The 25,700-nt window shown below is 53.2% G+C and overlaps 1 protein-coding gene across 2 annotated transcripts in view; it reads right to left on the reverse strand.

The window, feature by feature from the left end:
* Window positions 1-218: 218 nt before the first annotated feature.
* The window catches only part of MLLT6 (MLLT6, PHD finger containing), a 44,182-nt gene continuing 18,700 nt past the window's right edge, over window positions 219-25,700 (reverse strand). For both annotated transcript variants that reach the window (XM_054224032.1, XM_054224030.1), the window contains exons 8-20: window positions 21,918-22,016; window positions 14,015-14,189; window positions 12,619-13,209; window positions 10,953-11,134; window positions 10,079-10,196; window positions 6,330-6,396; window positions 5,814-5,956; window positions 5,344-5,532; window positions 5,059-5,147; window positions 4,309-4,664; window positions 4,068-4,176; window positions 2,203-2,580; window positions 219-1,370 (exon numbers count right to left, since the gene is read on the reverse strand). In XM_054224032.1, coding sequence (XP_054080007.1) covers window positions 1,326-1,370; window positions 2,203-2,580; window positions 4,068-4,176; window positions 4,309-4,664; window positions 5,059-5,147; window positions 5,344-5,532; window positions 5,814-5,956; window positions 6,330-6,396; window positions 10,079-10,196; window positions 10,953-11,134; window positions 12,619-13,209; window positions 14,015-14,189; window positions 21,918-22,016 — 2,541 coding nt within the window. In that variant the 3' untranslated portion in view covers window positions 219-1,325. The remainder of the gene's footprint in view (window positions 1,371-2,202; window positions 2,581-4,067; window positions 4,177-4,308; window positions 4,665-5,058; window positions 5,148-5,343; window positions 5,533-5,813; window positions 5,957-6,329; window positions 6,397-10,078; window positions 10,197-10,952; window positions 11,135-12,618; window positions 13,210-14,014; window positions 14,190-21,917; window positions 22,017-25,700) is intronic.

Here is a 25,700-nt window from a genome sequence, read left to right on the forward strand (position 1 = left end):
CCCAGGAGCTCTGGATTGAACCAGGGCGCGAGGAAAAGAAGGGGCGTTTGTACGTTTGACGTAGATGTTCCCCTTCCCCCAGAGCTGCCCCACCTGTCCTTCAATCAATCCAGCGCACCCAAGCTCAGAGGAAGCCGATCTCTTCGCTGAGGTTCCAGGCTGCAAGACGGAGTTAAGGTCAAAAGGTGGAGAACAACGAAGGGTCCGATGTCCCAGCTTAGGAGACTGGTAATTGTCCCATTGCTTGGAGATCCCTTTTCTCAAGTGCCCAAGACCAGTGGAAGAACGTGGTTTTGCCAGACTGGAGTGATTTGTGGTGGGTAAGAAAGAACAGGTACCGGATTTGGGAGTCTCTCTTCCCCACGCACATTTCTATCTCCCAGCTCAGGCCTGGGAAACAACGGCCAGGTTCAAATGCACCTTCTGAAGTTGGGCTACGACAGGGGTAATACTGGCTACGGCCCCTTTTTGCAAGCTGAAATTTTCGCCTTTGGAAATGCTGGAAGGAAAGAGTGAGACGGCACAAGGAGCAGGAGTGTGCTTTTCACGTGAAAAGTACAGCACCGAACCGACAGCAGCTGGCAGAGCAGATGTGGCAACGTCCTTTCGAGAAGTAGGTGGCCTTCACCTCCTCCCCAAGCACCAGTCCTTACCCATCGCTCCGCCGCTCGTGTCATTTCAGGCTGGGTTTGGATCCAGCTGAGGTGTCGGGGCTTCATATGATGAAGCTTCATAGAGAGAAGAGCATCCTAAGGGCCCGGCAGACGAAAAGCAGGTGAGAAATCTCAGCTACGGGACTTCTTCTTAACCTCCCCATCTGGGCGAAGCAGACCATGGAGGTACTGCCACCACGTCCCACTTCCCCAGCTGTGTCACATCCAGTGCTGCCTCCGCGGGCGCTGCCAGATTCCTCTGCACTGTGCAGAAAGGAGCCCTCAGCAGAGGGGCCTCCCTCCGCCAAGGTCTTGGCCAAGGACGCTCGACGGTCTCTAGTGCCTCGGCCTGGGGAGCTACGCCCACGTGAACCCCCGTCAACCGGCAGGCAGCTGGCGTTAACTCTCTCCTCCACTCCGGGTGGAAACGCAGCTTCGCTTTGAGCATGTGTGGCACGGATCAGGGCGGCAGGCAGCCCCCCACCTTCGCTCCTCCCGATACCAGGGCTTGGTCAGAGACGTACTGTCTTCCAAAGCACCTCTTGGCATTGCCCAGCGGCAGGAAATGCTTCTTGGAAGCCTTGTGCTCATTGCTCTAACAGTATCAAAGTTGACTGTGGAAAGCCACATTCCCCTGGCTGAGAGGAGTTGGCTGCTGGTTTGTTCGGGAGCTTAGCCCTTGTCCTGGGTAAGAGGAGCTCCCTTTTCATTCATGCTCTTTAAAAAACAAACAGAAAAAAAGAGACGCAGAGGAGACAGGTATCAGTACTGGGTGGGCGGCAACACGAGGGGGCAGAAGCAGAGAGCCCTGCTGTGCTGCGGACCTGGCCCTGCTCACCGCGACCTCTCGGGCTCCTTCGGGATCAACGGAGACACGGGAGCCCCAGGTTTCCCCTCTGCCCAGTTCAGGCCGAACTGGCCCCTCGACCCTGGCCTTTGGCTCCTAAGTGTTTCCAACCAGGGCCGGACCTTCTGGGTACAGGTACAGGCCAGGGGAGGGACGGAGGAGAGATGACAGTATCACACCGTCAGTCCCTAGGCACTGGTGTTCCAGTAGAAGGCTGCTTTACAGAGAGGCCGTAAACCTCTCCGCAGCCTCTCCTCTTGGGTGCAAGATTCCTTCTAAACCCTGGGTTTCAACATGCAGTCACCTTCGTATTTCATCCAATAGGGCCAGCACTGCCAGGGGCACATTGTCCCATCCAAGTCCCAGGGGTAACAGAGACAAATCTATGGCCTGTCTCTGCCTCGCTTCTGCAGCAGGTCTGGTGCGTGTCTGCACACACACACACGGCAGGGCGCCTCGGGAGCCTCTGTGCCTACCCACGACCCTCTCTGGGCCCTACAGAAGTCCTTGGAGGTAGGATCAGGACGTGACACTGGCTAGCCAGGGACGCAGCAAAGCCAGTGGAACATTCTGCCTCTGTTGCCTAAGCCGTGCCCTGGCTCCCCCAAGGTAACTGCAGCGCAGACTCTCTCTCCCCGGGTCTGTACAGCGCCTAGCACCACGAGCTCGGTGGGGTTAGGGTAGTGCTAGCAGCATACGCACCGTTCCTTTTGGGGTGTTGCCATCAGCCTGCAGGTTGAGAAACGGGTTAGTCTGTGCTGTAAGGACGGGTGGGATGCCTGTCCCCGAAGCCAGCAGGCTGTTCCCAGGAGTGCTGAGCGGTGGGGTGGCCTGGGGGGCCATGAGGGCATTGCTAGGGTTGAGCTGCTGGGGGGAGAGGGAGGCCATGAGAGAGCTGCTGCTGGGGGGCGGCTGAGGGGCCGAGGTCATCAGGGCGCTGGTGCTGGAGTGCAGGGGGGCGGAGGTGGCTGCCAGGAGGCTGGTCATGGAGAGCTGGGACGAGCTTGTCATCTGCAGCCGCTGCAGCTCCCTCTTCTGCTGGATTTGCTGCATCATCTGGAACACCAGGGCCTGCTGCTCCTGCGGGGAAGGGTGAGCAAGAGAAGTCAAAGGAGGGACAAAGGGCTCAGGAAGAGGTGACCTCTAATACAAAGGAGCCACATTGGCACACTCCATCCCAGAAACGCTACTGGGGACAGGGAGAAAGTCCCCTTGATCACATCTAGGTGGAGAGAGGAACAGTCTGTCTCGTGTTCATTAACAGCCTGTGCTTATGACCTTTCCAACCCCCCTGTTTCCTGAAGCGTAGGATTAGCCAACCCCACCTGCAGGCACACGAATCTACTCAGCTCTTCCCAATCAATTGACCCACGGATTTTAAGTCTGTGGCATTCGCTACCCTGAATTTCTAGACTGGCTGCTAATTTCCTTCCCCAGCCCGTCCCGCTTCACAGCTATCCCTGACCCACAGGGTCAGTGTAGGTGAGCTGGACCCGCGGGGGACACGGGCCACGGCTCACCTGCACCCGGAGGGACACCCTCGAATCCAACCAAACTGCGGAAATCACTATAGCAACCATCGACCAATGCAGCAGGCTGAGAGCTGACATTGTTCCCGTACCCACAGGGATGCAGCTGATGACACGGTGACATCAGCTGCTGTAAAGAGAAGCCCTTTGAAATTTGCTTTTCCTGGGTTATAAATAGCCTGACCCAGAAATCTGTCCAAAGCAACGGGCCAAGTTCATGGGAGATATAAATGAGCACAGCTTCATTGACGGGAACTGTGAGCACTCCTGTGCAACTCCGCCGCAGGGGAGGGACACCACAGAGGTTTCTGCAGGGCAACTGAATGCGGTTCTTACACACTCAGGGGTTTGTTTACCATCTCTCCATGCAGCCATTCCCACAACAGCCTGGGACGGGGCTGCTCTTTTACCCAAGAGGGCGCAGGCAGAGAGCCAAGATCCTCAGAACAGCTGCCTGATCCTTTTTCTGACCCCGAAGTCCTCAGCCACCTACACAGTCCCCCTGGCATCTCCAGTTCTCCATGTCAATGTCCCCGGACGGGGCTCGCCCGCCTCAGAACTATGCGGTTTGGTGCTTATCTCTTTCAAGCAACGTCCTCAAGTGAGTTCCCGTTCTCCTGTGGGCCACAGCACATCTGCAAGCCCAGAGCGCAGTGTGCTTGCGGCAGCAGGAGCAGACATGATTTGCATTCAAAGATGGCTGGAGGAGGTAACAGCACTCCTGATTTTACAGTGGCTTAGCGTTACCATGTTCTCACACCCTCAGGATGTGGGAAACCCAGATTAAGTTTTTTCCTTTGTATGAAAAAGACCAAATCCCAGTCTCCCTCCCTCCGGGAGGTGCCACACCTTCCTGCCTAAAGCTTTTCTCCTCACTCTATCCTCAGGAGCCCGGAGCCACGGAAAAGGCACATGACTCTTTGCAGCCCTGTGGGCAGGGGATTCACGTAAAGGAGGGAACCCTAAGTTTTGCTCTCTGCTGCAAGGCTTTCCCATTAAACAGCTCATCAGATAAAAGGTGCCAGCAAGCACACTTACCGGATTAAGTGGCTGGGAAGTCAGGAGCTGCTGAAGCTGCTGGAGCTGTTGTTCGTGTTGGTGCAAGACGTGCCTCTGCTGCTCTGTCAGGGGACTCAGGCTGGGCATGCTGCAAGGGGAACAAGGCGGGGAATGTCAGCGCAGTCTGTCTTGGTCCTGCATCCATAGGGCATCCCTCCCTCCCGGTGCTAAGCTTCTGCTGGAGAGGGCAGGGCTGTCCCCGCGAGCTCCCCGTCCTCACCTGCTCAGGCTGGTGGAGAGCTGCAAGGTCGGAGGCCCGCTCGCCTGCGTCAGCGCGCTCGGAGGCTGGGCGGCCTGAGCTCCGTTCAGATTCCCCAGGATCCCGTTGATGGGCATCTGCTGGCCTCCTGCCAGGGTCCCCATCAGGCCGTCCACCATGGGCACCGTGGAGAGGCTGTGGCTGGCAGTGGTGCCTCCCCCCAGCCCGCTGCCTGCCACCCTGGCCAGGCCATTCACCTGCTGCACCCCGGGCAGGGGTAGCGAGGCAGGACTCTGCTGCAGCATGGGCAGGGGCGGAGGAGTGCTGTGGAAGGACAGGGAAGAGCTGCTCCTGCTGGGGCAACCTGAATGAGGGTCCTGGGGGAGAAACGGACATAAGAGCATCGGACTGGGGCAGCTTGTGAAAGGTCAGCTCAGCTCCAAGGGTGCTTTGGGCAGGAGCTGGAGGTGGGAAGGGGGGCTGTGGGTGCAGATGTACGCTCAGAAGGGTCCCAGAACTCAGATGTGCTTTTGCTGGATCTCTACAAGTGTGGCCAGAATAACCTAGAAGCATTCTCAGCTCACGCTCCCAGTCTCAGACCCTCAGCACTGAGATGAACTGAAGAACAGGCACTCCAGAGAAAGCAAGCTGATTTCTGAGCTTGGACTACAAGGCTTTTTAAGCTGGATATCAAGTCAGAGTACTGGGACTGCACTGCTCTGTTCCCCCCCAGGTCCCTTCCCCAGCTGGCGGATGCGGTGGCCAGTGTACCTCAGAGGAAGTGGAGAGCGAGTTCTCGATCCCAAAGCTGTTCTTGCATGGGGGGCTCTTGCTGATGCTCAAGGAATCGTTGTTGCAGACTGTACGGAGGAAAGAAGTGAGGATGCAGTCAGGGGCGGAGCCTGACGTTGCCACAGCAATAGCAAGGGACAGTGCACACTGCCAGTGGCTACAGAGATAAATGGGTCAGATCCTCCCCACTGTGACCCCCTCCTGCCCACCCCAGGGCGCCGCTATGAAAGAGCACAGGGTGATGCTTCCCACTGTTCCCCTCACCGTTGGGAGGCAGGATGTACTGGGCCTGGCTGCCTGGGCCATTGCTGCTGGTCACCACAGGGAAAGGAACAGAGAGCTGGACGTTGAGAAGCTGCAAACGCTCTTTCTTGGCTGTCAGCGTCATGATCTGCTCCTGGAGCCGCTGGTTCTCCTTCTGCAGCGAGTGCAGGGCTTTGAGCATTTCTACAACTGCAAGGAACAGAAGCGGGGAAGTGGGACAGGGTCAGGGGAGAAAATGGGGGATGGAAGAAAGAGGAGAAGGGGATCCACAGGAGATACCACAATTAGACCACACTGGGGGAAGTGACTGGCCCCAGATCACAGTCCCACTGCCAGCTACTCCCCCATGGCACAGACTAGTGCTTTGTCCCTCACCCGGCTCCTTTGCCTGTGGGCAAAATCCCAGCTGGCTCCCACACAAACACGCACAAGGACCTCTCCTCCCACAGCCCATGCCCCGAGTGACTCACTGTTTACGCCGGCTTCCCCGTTGCCCTGTTTCTCCAGGAGCTGCTCGATGTTCGGTGTGGCTTGGGGAACATTCTCCAGCTGCCCACTGCTGCTACAGGACACTGTCTGGTCGAAGAGGGTTGGCAGGCTGCTGATGGGGGACCTGTGGAAGGGTCGGGGAGATGTCAGAGATGTTTCCCTAGTCTGCACCTGCCCTCCTCTGCTCCCTTCTCACCACATCTCATCTGCCTCACACCGGGAATGGCTGCATCCCTCCCAGCTTCAGTCCCCGCTGCTCCATGTCAGGAGAGCCCTCCGTTCCCATTAGCCCCGGCTCGCACTGGAAAAGCAAACCCTCCGCTCCCATCCCACCCCAAGCCCCAAGGAGAAGGGAAGGAGCTGCCTCTACTTTCCCCAGTCTCTTTCCCTTTCCTTGCTGTGTCATCCCACGGCATCCCGGGGTCCGGCCGTGCCCAGGCGGCTGTGGAGACACCCCCGTGCCCGGCGGCGGGGGAGGACTCCTGAAGGACACTCACATGGAAGAGAGACTCTCCTGGGGCGACGTCCCTCGGCAGCCAAAACTGCAGTCTTCCAGGTCAGGCTCTGGGTGGGGAGAGGGACAGAGAGGCACAGTGTTCATAGGCGTCCAGCCCTCGCAGGTTGCCCGGGTTTGTCAGCCGGGGCGGCGAGGGCCGGTCCCCGCTAGATGGGAGCACCGAGCAGCGCAGGGCACCGGCATTGCATAAGGGCTCCGCCCGCCGTGGGAGGGGCCGCGTGTCATTGCGTGTCACCCTGTGTCACGCCGGCAATGGGGGGGTTTGGGGGGTGTCGCCCTGGGAAGGTCACCCACGCCACCCCCCTCCTTCACGGCAGGGGCCGCGTTCTGCGGGGGGTGCCCGCGCCGGGAGGGTGCGGGGAGCCCCGGCCCCGCAAACCCGAGGTAGGGGCAGAAAGAAGCTTTTCCTTTGGCTCTAAAGCTGCGGGGGGCGGGGGGGAGGACACTTGGCTGAGCCTGGAAAGCTGAATCGATCCTGTGCAAAGCGCCACTCGGCTGCCCCAAGTGCCACTGCAGCCCTCTGCCTCCAGCATCCTTCCCCCAAACCCAGCTGGGGTCCTCCAAAGTTTCCAGATGCTCAGCTCCCTTCTAAAGAGCTTAAACAAGTGCTTCAGCGTCCAGAAACGACCCCCGAAGCCATCCCTCTTGTCCCAGGGAGCTGGGACACCGCAGTGCCGGGGACAGAGCCGCTGTGCATGTGCAGGATATCTCCCATCCAAAGAGTAATCAAGAAGTGAAGTATATTTATCTGCCATTTGCTTTCCATCCCCAGAGCCTGCCAGCCCATAAACACACGTTCCCCTCGCTCTGGGACATGTCAGATGTTGTGACTACAGCCTGCACCAGCTGGCTGACTTGCCCCTCCTCTTCTTCACACAATAAGAGACATTTCTAATGTGCAAGAATCCAGGAAGTCTCCTGCAGGGAACGCTGTGATTTACAGTGTAATGCCCTGAGCAGGGCATTAGTTATTGGCAGTATTTTCTACTGCTGAGAACAAGCAAACGCAGCTGTTGTTCAGCAGCTCTTACAGACAGGTATGAGCGGGATCCTCACTCCTTCATCCCTGTGGGAATGTCTTTCTGGCCATCAATTATAACTGGTCCACCCTTCTGGGAGAAGCCGCTGCTTTCTGGCGGTGAGCGGCAGCTGCCAGTCAACAGCAGTCTCCCAGTACAAGACACCTTGTGGAGACAAATCTTGATTTCAGGGACACCACAGGGCATGAAATCTTCCTAAGTTCTCCAACCAGGAGACCGCAGGAACGGTCAGAGCACAGCAGCGCTTCTCAGTATTGTTTCCATCCAAGGACCACTTAAACCCTTTGAAAAATACCCACAGCCCACCGTGTGCAGCCTTGCTGCATCAGTTTTAACCTGCAACCAAGTAAATATTCAGCTAAGCTTTGACTGCCTGCTTGTTGCTGTCACACTGTTTGCCTGCAGCCCAGGGAGCCTGCGCATGTGTACACCATTCTGGTTTTCTGAAACAGTACCAGGCTCCACATTCCATTATCTCCTGGCCAACACCACCCTGTTGCCTCCAGAGCGGGGAGATGACTGAGTTATCACACAGAGACAGCACTTTCCATGGCAGCAAGTATGAAAAAGAGGGCTGAAGACAACCAGAGAAGATAAATACATTTGGCCTGTCATCGTGATGAGGCAGGATCCAGGACAAGCCGTGGGAGGAAGAACTAGACAGTAGCTAAGGGAGTGGGAAGATAAGAATCAGACTTTTTGTACTGCCAAAGGCACCCTGGTATCAACCTGCATCAGTGACAACAGTTTCTCAGTTCCCCCATCCGTAAGACAGGGTAACACCATTTCCCTACGTCACATTAAAATTGTGAAAAGCTCAAATATTACTGCAATGAAAACTACACCTCCTTGGGATCCGTCTACACAGACGCTCTCAGGAAAGGTAGTCTGAATTAAAGACAAGGCAGGATTACTAAAACTTCACAACCACCCTGTCAACGACTTGGGATTAAAGCAGTCACCATGTTTTTAAGTGAAAATTGCCCCATACAGGAGGTTTAATGAATGTTAATTAATCCCTCTGGAAAAAAAACCAAAAAAGTGAATTTGGCTTAACACTCTCTGGGCCACTAGCTCCAGCAGGAGGAGATAGTGATGGACAAACCTTAAACGTGACAAAACCCAGGAGGTGTTCTGAACACTGCCTGGAAATGGAAGAGACACATCCTGAAGCTTGTAAGATCCCAGTCAAGCAAAAAGAGCAATCTTGGAAATGGAAAGTAATGGAAATGGATCAGGCTTTTTTTGAGCACTTTGTATGTTGGATTTTGCCTACATGATTCATTTATTAGTAGCCGCGGGGCTGGAACAGAACCCAGACTGCCGAGCCTCCGTGTTGCGCCTGAACCGCAGGGCTATTCCTGACAGTTGACTCGCTTCCTTCTCCTGTCAGCACCTTGCCAAAATAACAGCAAAGGGGAAGCGGCAGTGGGTCATCTCCCTCTTGAGGGAAGAATAACTCTTTGAATCATCCCATTCTTTCCTTAATTCCAGGTGACTGAATCACTCCTGACTCACAGCTCCCGTGCAATGGCCCTGACTCCCACTGGGGTCAGCTGCGCAGTTCCCTTCCCGTTGCACTCGAGCAGATAGAAGCTGCCGGGGCCACGCAGACAAAATGCCGCCAGTGACATGCGGAGAGACAGACAGGCACCTTCCGTGGGCTTGCAAAGGTCATAAGTAAGCATACGTGTTCATTCATGCTTTACATGCAGGCATGCACACTTGTTAAGGCAAATAAGGGCACACCGGTGTCAGATTATCCGGAGAACTCGGAGCCACCTCTAATGAGGACTGTGCGCTTTAAAGTGCTTGTCGCTCAGTGTGACACCGGGCAGAGTTCTACCTCCCAGGAGTTCGGCATCCAGCATGCTGAGCTGCCAGCATTTCTGGGCTAGGGGAGCGTGAGACAGTTGCACCACTAACTGCAACATCTGAAAATCAGGAGGGTGCTTTTGTTTAACTACTGGTGCAAAACAAAAAATCAGTCCCGCTCTGTTTTGGGAGAAAAAAGGAATCTTATGATGCTTCAAGTTTCCTGCTTATTAACCAGGCAATTTTCCAAGAAATATGAATTTGCCTTGGTGGGAAAAAATGAGCAGTTGTAAGTAATTCAGTGTTGGCACGTTCACGTTTGGAAGCTGAAACAGTGGATTTTGTTGTATTCATGACAAAGCCAAAGGGGAAGCGTTGAAAGTAACTCAACACAGAAATGGAAGATGAAAATTAAGAGTGTGAGATATCTCTCTTTAAAAAAAAAAAAACAAAAACAAAACCCAAAATCCCAACAAAAACTTTTAACTTATTTTGAGCAAGCAAAAGCTCACGGTAGTTTTCACTAGGTTTGTACAGGGTTACTGTGTAAAAAGGCAACAAATTTTGGTAGGGAAGGACTTACATTCTCGCACCTTTCTAGCACATGTCCAGGGACACACAATATCCAATGGACACACCAGCAGATGCGCTTTTACGGGACTGCAAGCCAGCACTTCATTAAGGCAAACACAAGCACCCCCTGCCTTGGGGAAAAAGCCACTGTCCCTCTCTCCTAGCCCCTGGCTCTCACACGCACGGGATGGGAGCAAGCAGGGAGGGCAGCTGGAGAACTATGGATGCAGTTGTCTCGACTCGACTCTTCCAGGGAGACCCCTTTGGAAGTCCAAACTCACATACCTTCTGATTCACGTACCTGCCCGGCTGCTTTCCGACTGATTTAAGAGTGGGTTGATTGATAGCCCAGATGCGAGGGGGCTTCCAAAAATATGTGAGGAAGGGAGGCTAAACGTCGAACCTGCCAGTGAGAACACCTACGAGGCAAAACAAGGAGGGAGAGAGAGAGAAATGATTTCTCAAAAACGTAAGAGGAAAATAACTTCATTATTCCATCTCCTCCTGACTCTTGAACCCAGCTTGCTCATGAGAGAGAGTGTTAAAAATATCTCCTTGGAAGTCTCGCTAGACAGTTGAAATCTTCCCAGCCCCGTCTCAGAGCCAAGAGGTCTGAATGAGCCATGTTAACACTGAGCCTGTAAAACTAACTCCCTCCTCCCTGTAAAACACCTCTCACAGTGAACTCCTGACAAAGGACAAGGCTCTGTCTCCTGGCACACACACAGCCCACCCAGCTGGGACGTGCGAGCCCTCCCACCAAGTTATCTGTGCTGCAGAGTGAAGGTGGGGCTGGCACCGGTGGCAGGATCCAGCCGAGCAGCAGGGGACGAGCAGCATGGGACACAACACACACCGACAGCCAGGCCTCTGCTACCTGGGCGCTGTCTGGGCTCCCCTTACAGTCAATGGAAAGCAATGCATCCTTTTCGGTTGCAATTTCTCCCACCCCGAAACAGGCTGCGTGGGCTGCGACGCAAAATTGCCTACATCTTTCTACGGACTCTAAGGGAAGCTGCAGTTGGCAGCTGCCCTCTAAACTGAAGGAAGAGTGGCTGTTCCCAAGTGGAAAAAGCAACTCCTCTGTGCCCACAAAGTGGCCCTGCTCTGCCAGTGCCTGCTCTGTCCAACGCTCTCCTGAATTACAGTTCCTCTCCTGGTCCTGAGGTCCTTACCTGCGTGGTGGAGACCGAGGAGGAGGAAGCTGGGATGGTGCTAGCAAAGGGAGACCGGTTGAGCTGTGGGAGAGACGACGTACCCTGGTGTGCCAGCAGGCTGGAAGAGAGGGGTGTACTGCACACAGCTCTGAGCACTCCGCCCCCGTGGGAAATAGGGTCCTTGTTACTGGTGTAGATCCCTGCAAGGGGAGGAGACGTGTTAGAGAGCCAAGCTCCCCTCCGATGGCCTGGAAGCAGCTGGTTTTCTGCAGGGCTTGATCTCAGAAGGGGAGGGTGGCACCAATGCACACAATCAAGCATAACACGCATTTCAGCATCTCGTAGCCTGGCGTGCAGTGAGGGTGGTCACAGTCCGCAATCCTTCTAGCAAAAGGTATCACAACCTTTTCCAGCCTTGCCCCTGCCCCCCTCTCGTTTGCCCCCCAGACCCCAAGAAATCACAGCATAAAGTGACTCACCGAAGGCACAAGTCAGTGGCAGAAGGGGGGGTGGACTCAGAGAGTCCCACTCTGCTGCCTGTGCTAGTCATGAGACCACACTCTTGCTGAGCCAACCTGCCCCCTTCCCCGATACCCAGGGATGACGGTGGGGCACAGACGGATAAATGAGAAAGAAAGGGTGAGGAGAGAGCTGCTGTGGAGGGAGGGGACCCCGTCTGACTTCCCCTTGGCTTAGGCATGCAGCAGAGGCAGTGCCCAAAGCCGGGTCCCTCAGAGCCCTGCCAACATCTCTCCGCAAGAGAAGAATGGAAGAACGAGCAGGCAGGAGAGCGGGGCCTGGCAGCCTCCTCCTCTTTGAAACATCCCTTTGTTGTTCCAAGGGGGAGGCAAAAAAAAATTGGCCTAAGGTTATGATTATGGAAGTTGCATCAATTCCTGCAGCTCCTCTCCTCTCTCAGGCAGCGCAGACAAATGGGCCAGGGCTCCCAGGCGCACACAACAAAATTATACCCCCCCCTTTTTTGCAATCTGACCTAAATTGGAGCATCTGCAAACAACCCACAATAGACCGATGACAAGTTCTGCTGCCAGAACAGTGTCAAACCTCAGCCCTGAGCAGCAGGCCCCTCCTCTGCCTGCTGCCTTAACCCCTTCCTGCCCCACGTCCCAGCTGCCTTCAGCCCTGCCAGGCCGGGGAAGGGGACTCCAGCTGGGAACAGCCGTAAGCCTCTCATCAGAGTTAATGCTGCACCAGTCTCCCAACCCTACATGGTTGTGGTAAGACCAGGATGAGAGGTTTTGCTTTTAAAAGAGGGGTCAAACTTGAACCACTTATGAGAGTCCCTCATTTGGGGTCAGACTGTGGTTGTTTGGCCTGTGAATATCCCCTCTCTGTATTGCTCTGGAAATGAAGCTCTGGCTAGCTTCATTTGCTGGGTTCATAGTGCTAGGTTTGCCAGCACTTGATCAAAAAGAGTTTGAAATGCCCTCCAGTTCCAATCTGCAGCGCAGCTCCAATGACAGAGAAGCTGACCCAGAGGAGATTCTAGGATGAAGGCCAAAATGGGAAGGCAAGACCCAGATGTGCATTTTTATAGCTCCTGGGAATGAATTAAAGGGACTGGACCCTGTGCTGACAGGTCCAGACACCAGCCAAACGCGAGGAAGACGACAGCATGGCTGGGAAGAACTCTGCACACCTGGAGCCCTAAGGGGGAACATACCTGAACCCAGCAGCGGGGACTCCATGCTGAGGCTGGGCAGATTCCCCGTGTGGCTGAAGGACCGTGAAGAGTTGCCGATGCTGGAGCTAACAAGAGAGCCCCCGGAGAAGGGTGACGAGGAAGTAGATGTGGACCCAGCCAGCTGGGCACCCAAAATCTCTTTGCTTTTGCCCCCTTTTGGCCTGCCAGGCCCATGTTTGTTCTTCTTGCTACCTTTGTGCTTCTTTTCCTTCAGCACCTCTCCCTCCTCCATGCTGAGGGATGGCATGCGCTTGTGGCTGCTGCTGCTTCCACTGGTCCCGCTGGTCCCCACCGCAGGGCCGCTGACAGGGTTCGAGGCCTTATAGTCCACGGGGGAAGCATCACGGCCTCTCTGCTGGCTCACCGCGGAGGTGGAGAAGCGCATGATGGACCCAAAGCCGGAGAAGATAACCTTCTGCTCAAAGATGTCCCCCTTCTGACCTTCATACAGAGGGGAGCAGTGGGAAGAAGAAGAGGAAGAGACAGGCTTCCGGTACTTCTCGTCGTCCTGCTCAAGCTTGGGGAATGTCACAAAGTCCTGGGAGCACTGCAAGTTGCTGCAGGAGGTACCTGGGGGAAGCAGAGGGGAAGCAGCTATAGGAGGGCTCGTGGTGGCAGTAACTCAGCCCATAGGGCAACAGAAGCACAGTCACAACGCAGGTCCTCTGGCACAGGCTAGTCACTGAGCTGAAGGACATCTTTGTCACCTCCCAGCCCCACTCCCCCTGCATTGCTTTGACGCTCTCTAGCAAGCATGAGAGGTGCACACCAGCGGCTTCATCCCATCCAAACCTGCGTGTGTCTGCTCCCCTAGGCCCTGCATCACCACTGTCCCTCCTGCCCCGAATAGGGTCCCAGGAGATGAAATAGGCTCGCTGTTACGACAACAGCTCGAAAAAGAACTGCGCAAGGTCGGAGCAGATGGGAGCCCTGCAAGGCTTTGACTCAAAGCTCAGGGGAGACTGGATATCAGGTTTTGGCTCAGGTCTCTCTACTCATACTCCTTAAAACACTGCTGCAGACAGTACCACCTATGGAGGAGAGGGCAGGTGCTGCCCATATTGCCTGTGCACAGTATCCCTTCCCTCCTCCCTCCACTCAGACATTTGGATCTGTTTTTCCTTGCAGTGCAGCGGGCCTGCACAGGAGGGGAGCTGTAACACTCATCTGACTCGGTTCTTCCCTCTGTGCATGGAGTTAGTAGCAACAAGACTTTTCCCTTTCCCTTCAAGGGGTTAAAGAAAGAACCATCAGCAAAGTTTCACGGCACTAGCTGATGAACAGGTATCTTTACAGATACAGAGATATCAAAGAGGAGCAAAGCTAAACATCCCCCCATTATCCCCTCCTCTCTTGCTTCTCCTTCACCCCTTACCTGCAGGCTGGAAGGTCCCGCTGGATGAAGCTGAGCTGAAGCCAACTGAGCTCTTCCCGCTTCCCGTCTTTTTCCCCTTGTGGCTGCTGCCATGGCTTGAGGACTTCTTGCCTTTCACCTCCGACCTGCCGACCTCCGAGGTCTCTTTGCTCCCCTCATGGTGGCTGGTGGAGCCCTGGCAGCAGCAAGCACAGAGGTGACTCACTCAGGCCAGATGTGGCCGCAGCAGGGGCTCTTTTTACCAATTTCCCCTTAAGAGAAGTAATTGCCCCCTCTGCCCACAAAGTGATGGCCAGGTCATCTTAGGGGAGAAAAAGCAACATTTCCCTCTATTGCTGCTTGGTGGCACCAGGTTTTATACTCCTAGGGATTACGCTCATCCCATCTCACTGCAGGAAATTAAACAGGGCACCGACGATCAGGGCACAGACATCAGGGATGTCAGAGGGTTATTCAGCCCAAATAAAATCTGCATTTGGCTGCGATTCAAGCATGTATTTCAGCTGCCTCTCTCAGGTGTGCTACTCTCAGCAAGGTCATTCCACCTGGGGAAACTTGCTCATCCTTGTGCTGTGACGGGACTTTCCCTGGCTTCCCTAAAGCATCCACTGGAGCACCTCCCCTGCCAGCCCAGGGCTTTCCAAATCTACTGCAGTAAATATTTCACAGTGACGTTGTTAGAGCAGCATCTGACCATGCAGCAACAGATGCTATCCAAACCCCTATAAGCCCGCAGGAGACAGGGAAGCAAGGGGAATGAAGAGGCTGACCAGATGCTAGGAAATCCAGGAGCTTGGGATGAGAGAGAGAAGTGTGGGAGTTTAGCAGGGGGAGAGTCGAATGAACTGAAAACCAGATCCCCCGGGGCACCCACGCTAGGATATGAAACCTTCACCTTCAAGTCACTTCAAAGCCAAACTAGCAGTGTTCAAAGATCTCTTCTTGCAAGATATTACTGCAACCAATCAATATTATAGATATAGCTCCAATGTGATGGCTACAGCCCAAAATGTAACACCTGTACATTAGTGCGAACACCTCTATTTCTTACTGAGCAGATATAAGGAAGACACAGAGAAGCACAATACCTTTCTTACATTCCACTATCCCTGACTCCAGATGACCTCTTCTTGGGGAGAGCTAAAGAAAAAAGGGCTTGTAATGCAGACTCATGAATGCCCAGATAAAAATCTTTCCCCATTCCTCCCACATGGTTTAATCACTCTGCACAATGCAACAGCTGGCAGCCTAACACACACCAGATGTGCCGGGAATATGAAAGACAGGAGGAAGGGAGTGGTGGAAATTAGGGGGGAGAGGAGGGGGAATCTGTATTTTCTCATCACAGACTCCTGGATGTAGGAGATTAAGCCTTCTTGATTTATGAGCTCAGAGGGAGCATGAAAATCTTTCCGACTTTCCACATCTGCCTGGGGAGGGAAAGGAGAGCAGTGTCTGGGGGCTATGGGAAGTCCTGAGACTGCTCACGAAGTCGCAGGAATGAGATGGCTCACGTCTCAGCAGAAATGCAAAGCCCCGAATTTTCCCCCCATAAATTCACCTCTTTGGAGCTCCGCACAAGGTGCACGAGGCCACAGAAGGGCAGGGGGAAACCACATGAGAAGACATGTTCTAAATCCAGAGTGTCAGGAAGGGAGTGCAGGGCAAGTAATGAATTAGTGCAGGGTGGAAGGGGGAAATCTGAGCTGGCAAATAAATCTTAATTGCAAAATTAAAGGGGGAAAGCAAAAGGGGGCGGGGGGGAGAGAGGCTGCGCTGGCTCAGCTGAAGGCGGTGAATGGACAGACACTCACCTGTAGGGCTGATCTGACCTCCCAGACCTCCCTGAGAGACTCCCAGAGATTTCGGGGGCAGGATTTTCCCATCTCCTGCCAAATGTTAGCCTAGATACTGTTTGCCAAACAGGTCAGGGCAGATAGATCTGTATGGTACGACCACAAGCCCTCCTCGCCACAAAGGGTTCTTCTCTAGCAGCCGTTCTGGAGAGCCTGAACTTGGGGCAAGGGCCCAAGCACTGCAGCCAGGAGCAGGGAGAAGGAAACTGAAACCACACTAAATCACTTCCCCTCTCTCTGCCTCTATTTCTTTCCCACTTTGCTCCGTGGAGCCTGCAAGCTCTGTGTGGCAGCGGAGCCTTCCAGGAGACACACGTGGACTGCCAAGCACAACACAGCCTTGATCTGAAGGGGAGGGTCTGCTACCATTATGCCAATATTAATAACAGTAAGGAGGGCTGCAGTCCCATCGCCTCCCTAGCGAAGGAGATTCGGGCTGCTGCCGAGCGGGAGCAGGACTGGAGAAACCTGCGTGCCTGCTGCTTGCCTTCTGCATAAACAGAGGTCTCAATCTCTGGCTCATCGGCTTTTCTCCAGCATGGAAATCCGCGTGTGTGTGTGCAGAGACAGCAACGTTTCATGTGTTGCAAACAGGTGGGGGGGAGGGCATGCTGCAGAGGAAAAAAAAATAGGGAAGCACTGAGGAAGTGGGAGAGCTCTCTTTCAAAATGAGGCAGCAGCTACATTTTGAAGGTCTATTTAAAGCAACCAACTGAAAAATGCCACCAGAATAAACCTGCTGCCCCAGCTGGAGGTGACGGTCTGATGGGGAAACTCCTGCCTCAAACCTGGAGCCAGGAGAAAGACGAAGTCGCGCGGACACCCAAGCGCAGGCATGCACGCACCTCCTTCCCCCCCGGCACTCACTGTCCCCCGAGGGGCTGTACCTGTTTCCTGGCCTCTCTGTGACACTGTGCAGCACCCAAGCTCTTCATTCATTAATTTATTTATGGGAAATCAGAAGAGCATCTCTTTGCCTCCTGATTGGCGGGACGAGCTCCTAGAGGGAACCACTGACGAAATACAGAAGGGGTGGGGGAGGCTGGTGCCGCGTCAGAAACACAGAGCGGCTTTGCCCTGGATTAAACTACTGATGAGGGGAAGGAGGGAGGACATGAACGAGGAACAATGCGACAAGAGCAGCAGCTCCTCCAGCCCACGCACCGCAGGGCGATGTGCTGAAGCAGCCACCCGGGCAGGCTGGAAGCATCAGCTGCCTTTCCACGCTGGATCACTAGCTAGAGGTCAGACGAGTCTCCAGCAGGAGCTCTGGGCCGAAACGTGTGTACAAGCCACGGTGTCTCTGCGTCTGAGCCACTAACAACCTTTACCATATCCCTTCCCTCACCCTCGAGATCAGGCAGCACCGTGCTGCTGTTCTTTGTGAGTGGGGATAGGAGACACAGACGGGCCAAACCTCTTATTTTTAAGTCACTAGCAAATTCCCACTCACGTCAGGACAAGGCATGGTAAAAGGCTCAGGGATTCCTACCACAAATATCCATGCTTTGATTTGCAGGGGTAATCACCATCCTTCCCCCACAAACCCCTACCCACCACAGTGACTGTGAATTTGCCTGAGCCAGGCGTAAAGCAGAGGTACCCAGGATCTGTCAGCTCCAGGCCGGTCCTGGGTAGATGCCGAGAGCTCAAATAACAGCAGGAAACCTGGAAAATCTCCCTGCAATCATGCGCTCTTCACCCTGCTGTGCTCCCTTCCCAGCACCTGACCAGGAGAGGGTGGGTGCAGGGAGGCCTTGGCATCCACAGCTTAGATTACAGAACCCAGATCGAGCCAGATGTTGCAGCCCAAAACACGTAGCATGTGTGAGTGTGTGTCAACAAGTGATCATGATGTCTGCAGCTGGCAGGAGAAGGCAGCTGGGGTGGCTTGCAATCCTGCAGATTTACTGCAAGTGCAACAGAGAGCGGCAGGACGGCTCCCCAGGGGCATTTGCAGGGGGAGGGGAGAGACATGCTGCTCGCTCTTCGCCTGCTCACTAACCTCGATCACCAGAACCAGGCACCAGCTACACAGAGAGATCCCGAGCACCGAAACTGCCTCCTGAATTTGTCTGGCAGTGTGTGACTCCAGAGCTGGAGCAGCCCTGGCTGCCAAGGCTTACTGGTGAGACTCATTGCTCCTCCCCTGGTGAGAAACCCTCCTCTGCCCCAGGCCCGCTCCATGAATACCATCTTTCCAACAGGCTGTTCAAAAGCATTACTAGTTGGCAGCATTTTGTAGTTTTTGAATAGACCACATGAAACACCCAGAAACTATTATAGCCAGAAACTATTACCCAGAGGGGATGTTTTCTGCCTCTTTCCCAGTCCCCAGAAAGTCTGTAGGAGCTCCAAGTAGCCGGCCTGACAATGAATGAGAGCCTATATCCAGCACAAATCCACTCTCTACAACCCCTCCACCTCCAAATCCACCCAAAAACCCTAGCCCCGGAGCACCACCGGGGGATTTTCAGCACGTCAGCTGCTCTGCATGTTCTCTGGAAGGGACGCTCCTGCGCCCCTCGAGCAGGATCGTCTGCCCCTCTTTGAGAGTGATGAAAATCGCACCACCCAAAGACACTTTTCAGAGGCAGGAGGAGAGCTCAGAAGAGGTGTTGTGAAGAGTCGTTTGCATGCCGTGAATTCACACCCTAGTTTCACTTTCCGGTGTAGACCAGAGCTGAGGCCGCAGCACTGTGTTTGCAGTGTGTTTGTCCCCCAGACCAGGGTGAGGTGGTGAGAGGTTGTCACTGCACAGACAGGACACGGGAGGCCGGGGAGAGTCCAAGTGTCAGATATTACTGGTATTTAGATTCCTAGAAGTCGCAGGGAAGCACTCAGTGAGATGTTCGAAAACCTGGCAGAAGTCAGAGGTCTAGCACAATTGATTTCAAGAGGAAGACTGAAACCACATCAAAGGACCTTCTTCATAACTAAATGGTTCAAGAGGGGAGCACAGGGTGGCTGACATCTTAGGTGAAAATTGGAACTGGAAAATAAATCTGGATTGCAAAATTAAAGAAAAAGGTGAACCCAGAGGCCAGGCTGCCTGAGGGAACAAGGAAGTGGGATATACCACTGTTCCTCCAAAGCAACCAAACATAGTTCCACTGCTGTCAGCCTAATGTGGTGAAGCAGCTTGAAAAGTCCTACCGTATAGGACTATAGCTCTAAAAATCCATTATTAAAGGGTTGCTGAAAGTTTACGAGGACTTTGATAGCAACATCTGACACTGAGGCTCAGTCGTCTGTTGCCCCAGACTCCCTTTAGGCCAAGCAAACTGGGAGCAGACTGGAGTGTGGATTCAGGTACTGGTAACACCTCTCCATCGCCTGCCCACACTGCCAGTGCCCATGGAGCAAAAGGTGCCAGGGCCCTTCTGCTGATTCATCTGACCGATGCTCCAGCTCCTCATTGCTGGCTCCAAACCACTGGTGATGCTCAGTGCCTCCAGCCCAACCCCTGCTCCAGCACAGCCTGCGCACCAGGACGGGAACTTGGGACTCACTGTTTCTGGTGTCACTTTGGCTACAGTGCAAGAGGCATGGTGAGCTGCCAGCATGGGGCTGGCGAGGACATCAAGGGCTGCATCAGCCTCCTGCAGCTCTGCACAGCTGCTCCGGGCCAGTGTCCTTCTCCCAGGTGCCCAGACACAACCATCTGCCACAAGGTCTTTGGGATCTGCTCTCACCCAGCTGCCCCCACGGAAGACTGGGGGCCGTGTCACCTGCAGGGATTATCCCTGAGGAATTTATGCTCTGGTTCATTGGGTAACTTGGAGAAGGAGGCAATAAATTATTTGCCCAAGATCATGCAAGTGGTAAAGAGAGGAACAGACCCCAGCTCTCTTCAGACTCCAACCATGGCACAGCAGGAACTAGCAACGCTCTTCTGCAGAGTCACGTCAGCTGTTGGTTTGCCACATCTACACTACTCGCTCCCCAGTACACTCTACTGGGATGAGCTGTACTAATCTAACACCCAGAAAGGACAAAGATGGTTTTGGTTTCGAATAGGACACTTGTTTGGACATGCTACATTAACGTGTTTCAAGGTTTTACATTAGTCTAACCCGTGCAACGTTACACTGATGCAACTCTCTAGAAAGCCTCATACAACCACCCCCTGAGGGGTTTGTGCAAGGTTGTTGCAGCTCTTAGGTTTGATCCAGAGTGTGTACCTTTGGTAACAGAGAGTTCAAACAATGCTTTGGGATCTACGCACACAAAAAAAAAAAAAAAAAGCAAGGGAAATACACTCTCTGTTATGAGGATTAATAATAACTCCCTAGGGAAACACTAAAACCCTGTCACTCAAGCACAGCTACAGTAATTAGGATCTCCTGAATTTTAGCTTACAAAGAGTTGAAAGCTGCTGTAAAACTGAATTGCACCCTTCCCTCCTTATTTATAAGGTCTGGCAGGGCTTTGGAGGAGACAGTGGGTAATTGTCTAACAACCACTCTAGCTAGCCAAGAGTCAGGTTTTGGATTTCAGTTCAGCTTGAAAATAATCTTCTTAGGCCATCAGCTCCTGACAGCTCTGTTAACTGGGTGAATCTGCTGTTCCCAAAAGCCAGAGCTGAGCTGCCCTAACATGAGCACAGGTAAATCAAGAGTGATTGCAGCTCAGAGGCTGTTCCTCCACTGTCCCGCTGTAACTTTCTGCTGCTCCCAGCCCAAGAACTATGAGACCAGCTTTGCCATTTCAGCTCTGACCTACACCTACTCCCTGCTTCCAGGCTTGGCTGCACACAGAACATAGAAAATCCTCTTCAGTCCTAACCCAAAGCAACCCTGTGCTGACTGGCAGGAGCTTTCACTCTTCCAGACTGCCCCTGCAGTGTTTCTCACATATGCAGACACCACTAGCCCGTGAATTTTCATTTTCACAAGGCGGTCCCTGCCATGTAAAGGACACCCAAGCCTTTCCAAGTAGCATTTCTGTGCACAAAAGGGCATTCCTGGGCCACGTTGTTTATTTGTTCTAGCAGGAGCTTGGCCCTAATCCTACTCTCACTTGCACCAGAACAGCCCTGCTAAGGAGCTGCATTAATTTACTTTCCCACTACAGAGAGGAGAGTACAACTCCAAAGGTCCGGGTGCTGGAGTAACCTCACTTGTTCCCTGACCCTGAACTGCAAACTTGGCCTTCACCTTGTCGCATGTGAGCTCAAGGCAAGTTCCACTGTGTCTATTCTGCACTATCGGAGTTTGGGGTCTCGCACAAATTACAGAAAGCTCAGGGCTATCCTGATTTACAGCCAGGTGCAAGAGTCCACGTCAGCAGCACGATTTCAGCAGAGAATACCAGAAGCACGCTGACGTCTTGACTGTGCCCCACCAGCCCTGGGCACTGGGCAAACAAACCTGCACAAGGGACATCTTCCCAGCAGGGAACCGGACTGCCTGTACGCCTCAGGAGCAAAATAGGCTACCACACTGTGCCTCTCTGCCTGAATTTTCCTGAAATGAGGGAACTAAAGAGGAACCAACCTCCCATTGTCTCAGACAGAAAAGCTACCTCTATTATGCACTTTGAAGATATAACGTGCTTCTAAGATTGCCTGGCTTTTTTTTCCCCCCTCAGCTCTATCAGTTTGTCTAATAAAAGATAACACCTCCTCCCACAAGCCTTGCCTTGCTTACCCACCTGCCTGAGCTGTTTACAATGTGGCAGCAGAAAAGGCCAAAGCATGGATATTTATCTATTCTGCGAGAGCTTCAAATCCGAACATCTGCTGCAAAACAGGCTGGCGCTTACAGCTCAATCACTTGGGAGTTTAGCTGCATGATTGTGTCGTCAGTGCTGACAGAAATCAAGACAGCTGCCGTGTTAAATTCCCAAGGTGGGCATCGAGGTGGGGAGTCAGGCAGAGAGAGGGAGAATGTGACGAATCAGGAATCAAAATAAATGGACAAAAAGCCTTTCTCTGCTCTTCTGTACTCTCCTCCCCGCTTCCTAGGAAAGCTAGTGCCGATGGTTTTCCCCCGCCCTCCCTCCCCACCCTACATTCACACACTCACACCCTGCAGGTTTGGTACCTTCTCTGCAGCGACGGGCACCGAGGACGGGGTAAGGCTGGTGGGAGACTCCGGACGTTTTTTGTGCTTCTGTTTAGGTCTTTCCTTGTCTTTCCGACTCTGCAAGAGAAATCAGAAAGTACTGGAAGGCTAACTTTTCCTCTGCTGAGAATAGCAGTTGTAAGGGAAAAGAAAGGAGGGTGTGTAGGGGTGGATTTACAACCATACATTCATATTCCTCTTTCCTTCTCCACCCATCCACACGAGCCCAGTATCCCTTCCCCCACATCCCAGCTTCTGGCTGGGAGCGTCCCACTATCTTTACCCCAGCTGCAGCCAACATCTGGAGTGCAGAATATCAACAGAAGCCCACGAATCAGTTTATGGTAAGATGATAGGGAAGGACTTAACAAGCTCTGGCTGATTTCAAGAAACCTGAGCCTTCCTCCTGCCATTTCCCCAAAGGGACTCTGTGCACCCTCACCCTCACTCTCCCCCTTCCTCAAGGGTTTCTCAGATACACCCTGTACAGTCAATGGGAGAGTCTGGATTTCAGCACGTGTTGCACGGGCACAGGTAAAGAGATCAGTCAGTGGAGATCTTGGAACCTTGGCTGGACCCTAACCTAGAGATCCCCCACATCTCCCCTCCCAAAAGAGACAGCTGGTCTGGGTCCATCTCTGCTAACAGAAGACAGACTATTTAGATTTATTCATCCTGCTTTTTCTCTCACTGAAGCCCCAGAAACATGGGATTCTTCAAATTGCAAACCAAGGAAAAATCATGGCCTGAGAAACACTGAGTCCTGCCTGCCCTGATTTTATGTTCTCCTGGGGAATGGACTGTAACCAAGGAGTGAACGGACTGAAAATGTAGGCCTGCGTGACTTCAAGTCCGTGGGGCCTGAGAATGCCCAGGCCAGCTGGCACACGGGATGGATGGAGAGAAGAGCATGCTCCATCACACGCTCCTGCTTCATCCCTGTCTTCCTCAGCTGCACGCTCCCATGGGAATATGCTCAACTGACTACGGGAGCTTTTCTGTGCTACCAATGTCAGCTAAAGATGCATCCATCTGTACTGAAGCTGCAGAAACTTTTGTGCTGAGTTCCAAACTTCCCAGTGTGGTCGCTGGTGTGTGGACCAAGAGAGCTGCTGCCAGATAAACACCTGCATGAGATGCAGGGCTTAGAAAAATCCATCCTCTTGCCTCTGAGACCTTTTAGTGGGAAAGGATGCCTAATCTGATGCAAGCCCCACACACGGGTGTTTTATTCTAGAAGCTGAAGTCCTCAGTCTGGACCGAAGGTGGGTTCAGAACAGACCAGTCACATCAAAATTCATTGATGCTCCAGAAAGACGCTGATTGCTTCCTCATGCAGGCAAAGCCCTGAGGCTACAGCCGCCAGCACATGCCAAAGACGGGACGCTCGGGGGAAGATGCGATTGCAGCAAATACATGAGCTCCACTCTGTGGTTTTTTGGGGGGTGGAGGGGGGGAAGAGAGTGGAATAATTAGCTTAGGAAACAATATGCCAAATGGGGGAAAAAGGGGGCAGGAGGAGGGAAAGGGCAGGAGGAAAAGGCTGGAGAAGGCAGGCATGAAGTGAAGTGGAGGTGAAGCAAAAGTGGTCCAGAAATCAGCACCTTCCAGGGCGGGTTTGGCTGAATTTCCATCGCAGTTGAAAAAGAGACCCCATGCTGCAGCCCCCAGTGCCCCTGCAGCGTAAACCTGCCGTGACGGAAGCTTTCACTGGGATGAGCTGGTAAAAAAAGGAGGCAAATCCAACCTCGAGCTTCACTGCACTTGCTGAGTGCACAACCAACGCTGTCAATATCCATCATTTTATCACAAGGCTCCCGGTGTTTGGCGTATCTGTTAAAGCCTCGGTTCCTAGAGCTACAGTATTTTACCAGAATCTGTTTTCTTTTTTCCTCTTTCTTTAATACACATTTCCTGCTTTGCAGTGAACAAGGAAAGCTTGAAAACGTGATTTCTACAAAGTGCCAAAAGACAAATTAAAATTAGATCTTTACTAAATCTCATAATACTTGGGAGCTTCTCATGCTATAAACACTGTCTAACTCTCCTGGGTCTTCTAGGACAGGAAGACAGAGAAACTGTGTCCCAGTTAGTTAGGCAGCTCGTCACAGACCACGTGCACATCAGTGCTCATTATTCCAGTAGTAGTAACATGGCACTCACTTAATAGCACACAGCAGAGAGTTTCAACGAGCTGAAAAGAAGTTTTTAATATCTACATCTCATTTTACAAATGGGAAAACCAGGGCACACGGGACGAGAAAACTTGCTGATATTTCACAGGAAGGCATCCAAAAATTCAGAAAGAAAAGTCAAGAGATCCCCCCCCCACCTGGACACACGCTCGCCTACTTGCAGATGCTGCCAGTGCCACTCTCGGAAGCTAGAAATGGAAAACGGGAGCCAGACACCTCATTACAATACATTTTGCCAAATTACTGCACCAACCCCGGTCCTTAAACTTTCTGAATACCACAAAGCTTGTTCTCTCATTTTTAGACCCCGAATCCCAAATGCACTTCAATCACGAAGTTGCAACAGGAGGGAATAAGATACAATACTGCAAATGCCAGAGAGACAGCACTGTACTGATTTAATTTCACATATCATGGTCAAGAGGAGACAAGGCAGAGCCAAGCCATTTTGGCTAACGACAACAAACCTACACACGTACATACACACACATCCACCCATACACGTGCATGGGGAAAAGCAGAAATGTCCTGACTGTCACCGCAGTGAACTATAAAAACCTCCCACAGTTTCATTGTGATGGCAACCACCAAACTCACATCCTCCAGCTTCAAAATCCTGGCTGTCTCCTGTCTGAAAAACCTCCCTTCGCTGTCGGCAGCGCAGAGTCTACAACAGCTAACTGAGCAGTCCCCTGGTTAGATGTAGGAGTGCGTACATATGTACATATTCAGCAAGAACCCAGCCTGCACAATAGGGACCAGATTTCTGGAATGCCTCAGCTCCCATTTAGATGCTTGAATAAATGGTCAGGTTTTCCAAAAAGCTAAATGCTGGGTATTAAGCTCTTTTGAAGATCTGGCCCCGACTACATGTGCTGAGCAACTGCACTCAAACTATTTAGAAAATCTGTCCCACAGAGACCAGTCTTCGTGCTCTGCTCAAAGGAGCGCACTGAAACCAGGACCACCGCAGCCTGAGGAGGAGCTCAGCGGCCCGGTGTCCCTGCACGCAGCCCCCAGCCATGCCCACAGGCACACTTTGCTCCTCCGTGGTGCTTACCAAGCACTTCTCCCTCTCCCACAGCACCTCCTCCCCAGCCTCTCTGTCTCACTCTTGCTTGGGCAGAGCAGAAACCCACAGGGCCAGGGACCCAGGAGCTCTCTGGCCTTCAGCCAGTAGTCCTAAGTCTTTGCTGAGTTGGGGTGCCCACTGCCTTTGCACACCCAGTAGCACCCACCTCCCACCCTCCAGTTACTCTCTAATGCCTTTGGGAACTCAGGAGGGCAACAGGACCTGACACCTTCTTCAATATTACTGGAGAAATGCAGTGCCCTGTGTTAAACGGGCAGGACAATTAACTCTGTCACCCCATGGGCATTTTGCAGATGGGCTGGGCTGCCCCCAGACCAAGGCACCGGTGAGACAGTTACTTCAGCTGCCCGCAGACACCACGGCACTGAGACTGTCAGGGTGCTCAGTCACTCCTGGCTATCTTGCCTGTGTTGACAGGCCCTCAGACAACCTGGGGCGTTCCCAAGCTTGCACCGGAGGCTTTTAAACGTGTGG

This window comes from Rissa tridactyla, chromosome 19 (assembly GCF_028500815.1).
Source record: "Rissa tridactyla isolate bRisTri1 chromosome 19, bRisTri1.patW.cur.20221130, whole genome shotgun sequence".
Classification (NCBI taxonomy): domain Eukaryota; kingdom Metazoa; phylum Chordata; class Aves; order Charadriiformes; family Laridae; genus Rissa; species Rissa tridactyla.